Genomic DNA, 12,676 nt, shown 5'->3' on the forward strand with positions numbered 1-12,676 from the left:
TCCTTGCCCTCATGTCCCACCCTCACACCAAAATGGCGGGACCTGCAGCCACCTGAGGAGGGAGAAGAACTCCAGTGGACCAGCCTGTACCCCTGTGGTTCCACGGCCCACCAGGGATATTAGTTGGCTGCTCCTCCATGGAGCCATGATCATGGGCATGTACCTGGCATAGTATATAAACTCCCACAACACCTATCCTTTCTGCAGCAAGAGGGAGACTCTGGCATACCCTACCTAAATGTATGACAGACTGAAGACCCTCTTCCAGCTCCTCCAGAACCTCTTATGCAGTTCTGGCTGCCTTTCTCCCCCCAACTCCTCATTTATGCATAGCCCATCCATGGCCCAACCCAGTGGCAAGACCTCCTCATCAGCCTCCTCCTGGCGATGGCCAAGATGGCCATCCATCCTTTTTCTGTTCATGCCTCTGAGCGGAGTTCCTCTAGGCAGTGTGCAATAGGTATACACCTTCCAAATTCTGCAACAAGCGAGGCAGGGGTCTTACAGACAACAGCCTCCTTCAGTGGTTCAACCCCAGAGCACAGTCCATCCTGTGCAATGAATGAGATTTTTATATAAATGTTCACACACTTTTGTAACTCATAAAAAAGAGGCAGATCTAGCCAGTCATAAAACATTAAAATCACCAGCTGAGAGCTTAGGAGACTAGATTTCAAAAGAGACAAAATTATCTGAGTCATCACATTTTTAGAAGTTTTACTGATGTCCTTTCAAAATATCCCTTACAGGTTGAAAGTCTGACATTCTTTTACTGCCATGTACTGTGTGTAGGTGGATAAAAATGTTCACTGTGCAGACATGACACTATTTAAGTTTATACATTTAAAATAAAAAAATTCATACATGAAGTCACAAAACTTGAAAAAAGAAATAAAACCTGCCTCACGCAGACCCAGGCTAATCTTGACACTATTATTTTAAAGAGTATTTTCCATCAATCCTGAACAGTAGACAATATTTCCACAGTATATTCTGCTATTGATAACAATAATGATTCTGTGTAAGTCAAAAGTCAATCAAGTGTTACTGCTTCAGTGAATCTGTCAGCCTACTCTGTAAACATGGCTTTCAAATAAATAGTGGCTATCAATCAACATTCACATTCCCAACCTAACAGAAACTGTAGGCCCTAGAGTTGCGTATAAAAAGATACTTGGACAGATGTTACGCAGAAGATATTTCAAACTCCTTAAGTAGTTGTCCTCACAGAAAGATAGATCATCATCAACATCACTACTGCTCAGGAATAACCAACATACTTTATAAAGACAGAATGCAAACTATTCACACATTTAGATTTAAGAAATAAACTTGTTTCCAAAACACAAATAATATCAACTCAGTGCCTCTTGTCATACAACTACAAGAACCTGCTCTTGGCAACAAAACTTTGAAATCTATATCTTTACTGATACAGTAAACAGTGCATTCTGTTTCAAAATATCCCGCAAAATTTTATAGTAGTAAAGCACAGTCAGGAAAGTAACGGAAATACTTTCCTCATGGACTGTATTTTCTAAATGGACAACCTACCTAATTCTCAATTACTGAGGGAAAATCTCCTCTCGTTAATATATTTTGCTTTCCACAACCAAATATCTGTACAACTTTTCATGAGTGATGTACCAGAGTATTCGGATTCTAATATCTAAACTGTATTGTTAAATCTATTCACTTAAATTTAGGTTATTGCTGATTATGTACTCTATATATCATATGACTTTTGAAAACTAACTTTATATTTGTGGATAATTTAAGCACTATACCCAGATGTACAGACACACTTTTCCCAACCTATGTATTATATAATTTTTTAACATTAGCTTTAATAAAATTTTTAAATCTGTTCTTACATTCCTTTGTACTTCATTATCCTTCTCTGCTTCTCCCCACATGTACGTATCAAACACACTGGCAAATGAATGCCCAAGGGTTGTGATGGGGTTTTTTTGGTTTGTTTGTTTTTAAATACAAATCCAAGTATGCAAGAGGAGAATGTGTACCAGTACCAACACATTACTACAGTTCTCTGCTTATCTAAAAGGACAGACATATTAGCCTTGAGAAAACAGGAAAATATACTTGAATGAGATTAACTTTACTTTTTCCTCCTGGACAGTTTTAGAAATAATGATAGAGTCACATACAAAGAGCATTTACTTTTAACTATAATAGCTTCAACCTATGCAAACAAACAAATACAAATAATAGATTAGTCTCTTAAAAGACTAGACAGTGTTAGTGTTACACTGTTTGGCAGTCTCTCTAGCCTCAAGAGAAACGGGGTGTTTGACACAGTTTAAAAATTCTTAAGAGATACAATTCTTTATGGGTTTGATCTTGTGTTTCTTGCTCACTCAGAATTCCCACTGATGTCCATGAGAGTCTAAGGAACACAAGGAATCCATAAACGGTCCCCTTTATTTTGGGATATGGTCACACAATAGTTTGTCAGACCACAACAAGAATGACCTGTGGGATGTTATAACCAATAACCTAGAGATATATGCACAGTTTTCAAGCACACAAGGCAAGAAAAGAGAGAAAACAAGTGATACATTGTTCAGAGTACATGTAGACAAATTTTCCATGGGGAGAATTAGTTCCTTAACAATAGCTGAAATGAGCTTCTCCTAAATGTTTGTCTACTTTAATTAGAGTTACTATACTGTACTTACCAATATTTTGTTATCCACTTTATCTCCCTTGGTTTCTAGCTTTACTTTTTTCTTCACTGAAATTTTAATCTTCCTCCCAATAACATCCTTGATGCTTTCTGAAATAATGGAGAACACCTTAATCAATACTTCCCCATTGTCAAGAAGAGTTTAAAAAAACAAACAATATTTTCACACTTTCAGGGAAAATTCCTCAGTCTTATTGTATTAACTGACATTTTTCTACCCTGCACCTCTCTGCTGCACTCATTTAATATAGGTTATACACACATCAGTCTGACTCCAATAAAAAAATAAAGCCACAATTAATTTATGAGAAATTTGTCACATACTCAGCTACTTAATGAACAAGTCTGTTGTCCTGAGTAGAGATTAGACTTATACTAAAGTCTTACGCTGCACACAGCGGAATGTCATTTCATATTTCTCCATACCAGAGGTTCTCAAACTGAGGTCCATGGTCTGCGAACTCCATTCAGGTGGTCAGTGGATAGTTCCCCCTAAGATGCACGCCTGGGCAGCCACACACAGGAGAATGAAGGGCCACCCACCTAATTAGTGGAGACATGCAGGTGTGGCTCCACTTATTAGGTGCCTGGACCAGATGCACATGTAAGGTGAGGTGGTGGCCTTGAGGAGAATAGGGGGTAGATGGGAGGGGGCAGTGTGCTGAGAAGAGGGGGTGGGAGGGATTTGGGATGTGCAGGGCTGCAGCGACCAGAGAAAGAGGCAACTTCCCCAGCTCCAGGGCTGCAGCTGCTGAGGAGAGATGGCCCTCCTTCCCAGCCTCAGCTCTGTGACTGCTGTGTCGGGGGAGAGACCCTCCTCCTTCCCAGCCCCAGCTTGGGGGCTGCCGCAGTGGGAGAGAGAGGGTGAGACCCCCCCCTCCTTCCCAGCCCCAGCTCAGGAGCTGCCGCAGCGAGGGAGAGAGGACACATCCATCACATTAGAAAGGTAAGGCTATTGATATTAAAATATGAGTTGTGTGCTTTTATTTGTAGAACAAAAAAAGATTATTATTAAGGTTTTTTTTATATTAACCCCTTTATATTAAGGGGTTTTTATCCAAAGCGCTTTACTATAGTTAGTGACCAGTACAAACAATATTTGGAAAGATCATTAAGTGGTCCACCGAGACCCTCAGCAATTTTCAGGTGGTCTGCGAAAAAAAAGTTTGAGAACCACTGCTCTACACTGTTCCCATTCTATTGGGATACTAAAAATATCCCCAAGACAAGCCACTTTGGGAGCACCGCTTATAACCTGGCTGAACCAACTACTGTATGTGAAAAATCAAATGGCTCATTCTTCACTACTTTAAAACACTATGAACAAACTTATGCTCTCACTTCATCTGAAAACCCTGTTGAAGTCAATGGACATGCTGTAGCAGCACAATTCAGCCCTTTATTGTTAATATTTTGGTGGTCAGATGGCTCTAATAATAGAATACAGAGTTTTTCCACACCTAATTTATGATGGGAATCCAGCCCATTTCCAGATGTTAACCACTGACCGCTGTACAGAGGCTCTGTGAAATGCAGTACTGGTTTCAGGCCAAGGCCTAGTGGTTACATATGCACCTCATGGAACCAACACCCAAACTTATATTAATTTACATAATTTCTGACATTCTTACACAGCAACCAAGTACTGAATGAACATAAAGACCAAACTAACCACTCTTCTCTTAAGGCCTCAAGCCTGTCCATGAAGTGGTGTCAGGAAGCTTACACTATTACTGTCACTGGTGGATAAAGAGAGGAATTCAGCCACAAGGGCAGTCAATTTATCACCTCTTATAAGTATTACATTCACTTTTCTTTTTTGAGAGAGGAAAAAAATGGTACTTGGGAGGAAAAAGGCCTTTCAAACGTACATAACTGGTACTTTTTAAAAGGCAAATTATCTTTTCTTTCACCTTACCCTTATTTATGGTAAGATTTAAAGGAGTGGTGTTAAAAGCCAAAACATAGGCTTCCCAACTAGGCTCTAACTCAATCCGTTTAAACACATGTTAAAGGCATTGTCCCCTGTTTACATTAAATTTTTCAAGTATTAGTTAAAATGTGTTAGAACTAACACCACACCTTTCATACTTGCCTAGACAAAACCACAGATTTCTGCAAGCAGGAAGCAGTAGTATGACAATGAGTCAGAAACAGAACTTGTCAGGAATTTTCTGCTGGAATGATTTTCCAATGGGAAATGCTATTTCCAGAAAATCTAAATTTTTTTGAGATAATATTTCAATTTTGCATCAGAAAATCCTGAGAGCTCCCAGTCCCCATGTGGCTGGCCAGGCAGCCTGCTCCCACACTGGCTGATTGACAGGTTACTGGGCTCCCTGGATCTGTGGCAGTCCATCTGGTAGACCCCCAGGGGCTCAGACTTCCTGACTGGCTTTCTTGCTCACTCCCCAGGAAGTTGGGCAAGCCCAGGGAGCAAGCTGAAAAATGTCATTTCAGTTCTCCTGAAAAATGGAATCAGAGACTCTCTCTCCCATGAAACATTTCAAATTTTTGTCTTTTTATCCCAATTTGCACGGTGGATAAAAATCAATGATTTAAAAAAAAAATTTAAAAATCATTTTTATTTTAATTAAATTTTTTTTAAATAAAATACTTACTGAGGAAAAAACCTATCTAAAGATAAAGATATCTTTGAGCTATCATGTATTTCATCATGTAATAGGGATTATAAATTCTAATTCTATAGTATGAGACAATATATTCATGTAATGTTTAAGAAAAGATTTGTAAATGAGTTCCAACAGTTCATGGGATTCTCAATCTCATGGGATTCCAGGGGCTTCTGCATAGATTATTTAGGTTAATCTTTCCATCTACCCAATGGGACTTGGGGCTCAATCTAGAAGATACCATCAGAGATGCTTAGTTTTACAGTTCTCAAACCCTGGATTTGTGTCTCCAGAGATAACAGCAAAAATGTTTTTAAGTAAATAAATAATACATAGAGGTGAGAAATAACAGACCTCAACCCTATTCTCCCTCTGCAAATTTGTGTACAGAGTCAATCCCTTATCTCTCTCTAAAAGTGCAAAGTTGCAAAAAGTTCAATGAATAGAAGATTGTTGGGGGCGGAATAGATCTGGACAAGGAGAAGAAGTCTGGAGATAAATGTGAGAAAGGAGGGACAGGCAGCAGAAACAAAAGTGAAACTGTTTGAGCAGCATATTCCAGAAGTCTTGAGGTCTTCCTGAGTGTAGCCCTCACTGATTTGAGATCTACCAAATCACGCTCTCACTAGAAGGGAAAACCTATAATGGCAGCAGGCCGTAAAAGAGAGCCAGTTTGGGAATATTTTAATGAAGTCCCTCTACCTGTGGGTAAGACAGGCATGCGTGCAAAATGCACACAGTGCAACAAAGAAATGCAAGGCCTGGTTGCCTCAATGAAACAACATCATGAGAAGTGTTCCTTCTCAGGAGGAAGCTGCGCTGAAGATGATGAAAGGAACATGTCTGAACATGCAGGATCTTCAGGTTGGTAAACTTTTTTATTTCATACTTCTTTCTTAAGGACTGCCTGCCTTCTGGACTATTCTTGAATTCTCATGTTTGAGCAAAAAATATATAGTTGTTACTCTATGGTACTATCATTTTAGAAGCAGTTGTGATAAAAAATAAAGAGCTGAAATGGGCAGATCTCCCTTTTACAATTTCACCTTTAAAGTAGTACTGAGTGTCAGTGAATGCAATGAGTAATATTAAATGAGCAGTATGGTAATAATAATTAAATAATTGCATTGACTTATTTTGTTTAGGAGAATCCATCCTCAACAGACAGGATTCTGAAGACTATCTACCTTCGAGATCCCCATTATTTTCTATAGTTTCAAAGTTATCTGCCTGTGACAGTGTTTCAGTCACATCATGTATGTCACATAGCCACAGTGTATCACCTGTAGCAAAAAAGAAAAAAAAGTCTCCATCATCCAGAAACAACCATAGATAAGTTTGTGATAAGAACCAGCAGATTACAAAAAGAGGTAATTGATGAAAAAATTGCCCAGTTTGTTTATGCAACAAACTCTCCTTTCCGTTTGATTGAGAACCCACTCTTCATTTACATGGTTCAGTCATTAAGGCCAGGATACAGTCCACCCTACAGAGCAGATGTCGCAGGCAAATTGCTGGCTAAAGTACAGGAAAGAGAAATTGAGCAGTGTGCAAAAGGTCTAGAGAGTGAAATTGTTAACCTGAGTCTTGATGGGTGGAGCAACATCCACAATTATCCTGTTGTATGTGCACATGTGATAACAGAAGAAGGGAATGTCTTCCTTACAGAAACAATTGATACATCAGGAAATGCACACTCAGCAGAATACTTACAAGAAGTAGCAGTAAAAGCTGTAACAAACTGTGGAAAAAAATTCAAATGTCTAGTACGCAGCCTGGTCACAGACAATGCTTCAAATGTATCCAAGATGAGAATAAATTATTTAGAAGAGAGTCCCAAGCTAATAACATGTGGTTGCAGTGCTCATTTGATGCAAGTCCTAGCCAAAGACTTCAGTGCTCCAGAAATAAAGGCTAATGTTGTTGAAATTGCAAAATACTTCCATAACAACCACTTTGCAGCAGCTGCTCTGAAAAAAGTGGGAGGAATCAAGCTAACTCTCCCACGAGACGTGCGATGGAACTCAGCGGTGGACTGTTTTGAGCACTGTATCAAGAACTGGCCTAATCTGATGACAGTTTGTGAACAAAATCATGAAAAAACAGATGGCACTGTCACAGCCAAAGTTCTCAACATTGGCTTACGAGAAATGTTGAACACATGCTGAGTACCCTGAATACTACTTCTGTAGCCTTGAACAAAATGCAGGGAAATAGCTGTTTTATTGCTGACGCTGTTGAAATTTGGAAGGAACGGAGTGAGATCTTAAAAAGACAACTATGCAATGACAGAGTTAAATTACAAGCACTGAAAAAACGAATGGGACAAGCACTATCTCCAGCTCATTTTCTTGCAAATATTCTCAATACTCAGTACCAGGGTCAAATGTTAACTACTGAAGAGGAGGACCTCCAGCAGTCATCCCTCCATAATGCCAGCTATAATAAACTTCAAAGCTAAGAGTGAACCATTCAAGAAATAAATGTTTGCTGATGTTTTAAAGAAAGTCACACCAGTGTACTGGTGAACGTCACTTAAGCACTTGGATTCAGAGACTGTTGAAGTGATCATCTCACTTTTAACAGCAGTAGCTTCTTCTGCAAGTGTAGAGAGAATATTTTCTTCCTTTGGACTAATTCATTCCAAATTGAGAAATTGTTTGGGACCTGAAAAAGCAGGAAAGCTTGTTTTTCTTTTCCAGATGATGAACAAACAGGAAAATGAAGGTGAAGACAACTGAGTTAGCAACAGAAGCCAATCTTTTAAGTTTCTCATGTTGACCTGGCTGACAGAGTCAAATGAAATATTACCAAAAAAATTAACTATTTTAGTTAAAAACAATTTTAACAAAAACAAACCTGATTTTTAAAAAATTGGATGTTGAACTAAATTCAAAATTTCATATGCTTGTTTCGTTAAAATATTATGCTTGCTGTTGAAGAAAAAAATCCAGAATACAAAACGTTGTTGTTTTAGTTAAATAAAACAATTTAAGTGTCTGTCTGGTGATGTTCTCCTCCTAATACAGCATGGCAAGAAAATCTTCCAAATATTAATGATTAACCTGTTGAATCGGAGATATTTATGAGGTCACCGGGAGGTGAACTATCTGCTTCAATTACCTTTGGTAAATGAAATAACCAAACAATCATTCATTTTCCGATATAGCTGTAAAACTAATCTGAAAAGTTTTCAAAATAAATCACTTTAAAAATGTATAGTGTGTACCTTCTAAAAATGAAACCTACATCTATCTCTGAGTTGTGAAGAAAATGTACCAAGGTTATAACAACCAACAAGAATGCACTTTTATGTAGAAATCCATGATTAAATTGAGTCTTCCTGACTCGTGATTTAAATCATGATTTAAATCACTTCGATTTAATTCAAATCCATCTTGTGAATTTGGGATGAACATTTTTTTCAAAACACTTGAAATATTTTTCAGGAGGGGAATTCTGTTTTCCAGCCAGCAGTAGTCAGAAACTCAGTCCCTCCAGGCCACATGGCTGCTGTCAGAGGAGTACTGGTGGTATCTCTACAACTTTACCCACCCTCATCCCAGCCTTTATCTTTTGATTCCTCCTCCCCAGTTAATAGCTCCAAGTGTTTCTGCCACTGTTCACAGCTTTCTCAAGCAGCAGCAGAATGAAGTTGACTTGATTCTTGTCAGTTTCACACAGGGTTTTAAATAGCAACAGCGAAACTGATTACAAACTTGTCCATTTTACAGTGCTGTTGGCTGGGAAAGCTATAAAGGACCATCAGAGGCACTGGAGTAGAGACTCAGGAAAAATTCATAGCACCAATTCACACTAAGGTTAACTTTGTAACTAAGAGCTAGAAACTTTTTTTTAAAATTTTACAGAATTCCCCACATAAAGAACGTTTCCTATCCACCACTAGCAAGTGCATTTTTCAAGTCATTTTACAGACCAGAAACATGAGGCAACAGGAAGCTAAGGCCCAAATTTTCAAGTATTCACTTATTTTGATGGTCTCCATTTCTGGGTACCATCCTGAGATCCAAGTACCACTTAAACCAGGCTGCAAGTGTTTCAAAATTAGCATAGACACTTTTGAATATTGTGTCCCAAGTGACCTGCTGAAGGTCACATAGGAAGCATGTGGCAGTTCTGATTCCCAGTTTAGCCATTGTGTTTTACCCATTAAGTTTTGCTCAATGTCCTTTTCACAGAGCTCTCAGATCACTAGGGAATCTGAATTGTCTAGCAAGAAAATTAAATTTTCCTCCTTATGAAATACTCCACTATGACCAGAGTGTTCTCTTCATAACAAATTATGAAACCAAACAAAAATACGAATTAGACACAGGCACGAAGGCCCCCAATACTGTATGCTGATCTGTGTGAACAGAACCCTGGACCCACTGAAGTATAGTTGGCTCTCAGTGAGAGGGTGACAAGCAGTACAGTACTCTTGAGAACCACTGGCATACACTGTGTCAAGGTTGTTATATATAAACGGCAAGCCTTGAAAAGAGTAGCCTGTAGATTCACCATAGAAAGCCAGTGCTTAAAAGTCTGTTGTTTTTATTTAACTTGCAATAGCAAGTCTGCCTATGTAGATAAGCTTGCAAGATCAGAGCAAAATTCTGAAATTTCACTCAAGTTAGTAACAGATGTTGGTACTTTATGGTACAATCTAATGTCTTGTTTGTGGAAGACGTGTCATAATGACTCAGCTTTGCTCCATGGTTCTCTTAGCATAAGTGACACACCTTAACCCATCACGTATTAATTTATAGTGGAAATCCATTCACAACGTTAACACATGCTAGCTGCTCAACAGTTAAACATATTTGGCTGTTTTAAAGGCAGACAAAAAAAAGCTGATTGTTCAAAATGTTCTCTGTCTACACCTAGCCCCACCACCTACTATACTAATAATTCATGGCATAGAAGCTCTCAAGCAGCTTTAGCACCACTTGTGATCAGTTGTGATTTGTGGAGAGTAAAAAACAAATAGTTTTTTTCTTTGTACACTACCTTACACATTGCATGCCCAGAACACTGAATTACAAAAAGATATATACGCTGGAATAAAATTAAGTGTATGTTCTAACATGTCAAAAGCTAAGAAAACGTCAAAGTTAAGGCTCTCTGAAATATCCTCCCTCACTCATACCCTTATGCACAGGTATTTCAAAGGGCTCCAAACAATTGTATATGGCACCATAGATATGCATAAGGGCATAAAAGGAGATGGAGAAGTTAAAAGTAGTTTTAAACTATAAATTTTCTTGCTATTACAAGTTAAATAAAAACAACAGTCCTTTAACCACTTGCTTTCCATGTTGAATGTATAGGCTACTCCTTCCAAGGACTGCCGTTTATAGACTGCAACCTTGACACAGTGTATGCCAGTGGTTCTCAAGACTACTGTACCGCTTTCAGGTAGTTTCCAGACTACTGTACCGCTTTCAGGAGGCTGATTTGTCTTCCTGTTTTTGACTTGCGAGCCTTGTCTGAAGCCAGTGCCCTGCATAGCAGGGCTGAAGCCCGAGCCCCATTACCCGGGGCTGAAGCATGTAACTTAGCCTTCGGAGCCCCCTGTGGTGTGAGGCCCAGGGCAACTGACCTGCTTGCCACCCCCTAATGCAGACCCTGCATTTGCAACCTCTCTAAACCCATACCGTGACCCCTCCGGGAGTCACAACCCCCAGGCTGAGAAACACTGATCCAGAGGAGTTGAGTACCCCCTGGAAGACCTCGGTGCACCCCCGGTTGAGAACCACTGCTGTATGCGGTGCTGTCACGAAGGCCCATGTATAGTGCCACTATACGTTTCCAGGGTGGGGACATGCCCGGTCTACTTTTCAGCCCCTGAAACGGGGCTTTCACTCCGGTTTTCGTTGGCTCACAGCGGCTGAACGCTCCGGACTGGGCTGCTATTTCTAGGGCTTGAAAGGCTGTAATCCCCACCCCACCCCCCAGCAGCAACTCTCTCCAGCAGCAGTACCAAGGGAAAAAAGAAAAAAACAGAGGCGCTGCAGCCTGGCTTTCCCTCGCTGAATCCCCCACCCTACCTTCGCCCTCGCGGCACCTTCCCCACCACGCCTCCCCCCGGCCCGGCTCCGGCGGGCAATGGCCAGCACCACCCGCCCCATGATGGCCTCACCGCTTGCCCGCCGCCTCCCCAGCAGGCTCGGACCCCAAACAGACCCCCCCGCCCCCGCCCACAGACCCGTCCTTCCCCCACCCCCAGCAGGGAGAGAAACGCGGCTCTTACCTAGCTGCTCCCGGGGCACCTCGGAGCTCTCCTCGCTCATCGTGGCCCTGGCGGGGGGCGGCGGCGGCGGCGCTGCGGGCGAAACTCTTTCGCTCCCTCGTCCCAATCCCCGCGCCAGCAAAACGGGGGCGGGCGGGCGCGCGGCTGGTTTGGGGGGGGGACGGGACAAGTGGCGGCGCTGGAAGGGCTCAAGGGGTTACTGCTCCATGGCTCCGCCCGGCTCCGGTGCCGGGGTCTCTCCAGGGGCGGGTCACCCGCGGCTCCAGCACTCAGCCCCCGCGGCTCCTTCCTTCTCCACTCCCCTGCAGTCTCCTCCTCCTCCTCCTCCTCCTTCCCCTCCCCGCCCGGCGGGCAGCGACTGGCCCCGCGGCGCCAGCGGAAGGCGTGGGCGGAGGTGCAAATTCCTCGCTCCCGGCCGGTCCCGCGCAGCCCCGGGGAGGGCTCTACGCCGCCCCAGCCCGAGCCGCTCGCCTCCCCTCGCGAGAGCGATCCGCGGCCGGGAAGCCGCCGCCGCCGCCGCACACCAGCCCGGGGGCCGGGGGAGCGCCGCGCGCGCGCCTGCCCGCCAAGAGCATCTCCTTCAGGGAGACATGTTGGCAGCCCTGCCCGCCGCCGGGAGAGTTTCTAGGCACACGCCATGCGCAGAGGGAGAGAGAGAACAAATTAGGGGCATTAAGCAGCCCCTCCTTGCTTTCGCCGGAGCCACAGAACCTGCCGAGAGAGAGAAAGAGAGAGACCAAGGGGGCCATCTGCTGGTTGGGATTGGAGGGGTTCCTGTTTCCCAGCCTCCTTCCTCTCTTCCAGACAGTTGAGGCGGGGGGGGGGGGGCAGATGCGGGACAGGGACCACCCGGATGACACAACCACATGCCCTGCAGGGGTCCCGGACACTTGGGGGGCGGAAGACCGCCTCACCAGAGATCTAATTGTGAAGCAGTTTGAGTTCTGAAAGTCTCTCCCGCCTCTGAAAAATGATTTTGCAAAGGGGTGTTGCAATCAGACATGTCCCATATTGCTTATACACAGTGTCACGCTCCTAGACGGATCATGTGGCTTGCATATTTCTTTAATCAAATTTGGGTGC

At 42.5% G+C, this 12,676-nt stretch overlaps 1 protein-coding gene across 5 annotated transcripts in view; it reads right to left on the reverse strand.

Annotated features, from left to right (window-relative positions):
* Nucleotides 1-11,726, reverse strand: part of CARMIL1 (capping protein regulator and myosin 1 linker 1) — a 244,285-nt gene extending 232,559 nt beyond the window's left edge. For all 5 annotated transcript variants that reach the window (XR_012638120.1, XM_074944764.1, XM_074944763.1 and 2 more), the window contains exons 1-2: nucleotides 11,594-11,726; nucleotides 2,700-2,797 (exon numbers count right to left, since the gene is read on the reverse strand). Coding sequence is in view for 4 of the 5 variants with exons in the window: in XM_074944764.1 (XP_074800865.1) it covers nucleotides 2,700-2,797; nucleotides 11,594-11,633 (138 nt within the window). In the remaining variant the exon portion in view is untranslated. The remainder of the gene's footprint in view (nucleotides 1-2,699; nucleotides 2,798-11,593) is intronic.
* Nucleotides 11,727-12,676: the final 950 nt, after the last annotated feature.

This window comes from Natator depressus, chromosome 2 (genome assembly GCF_965152275.1).
Source record: "Natator depressus isolate rNatDep1 chromosome 2, rNatDep2.hap1, whole genome shotgun sequence".
In the NCBI taxonomy this organism is placed as follows: Eukaryota; Metazoa; Chordata; order Testudines; family Cheloniidae; genus Natator; species Natator depressus.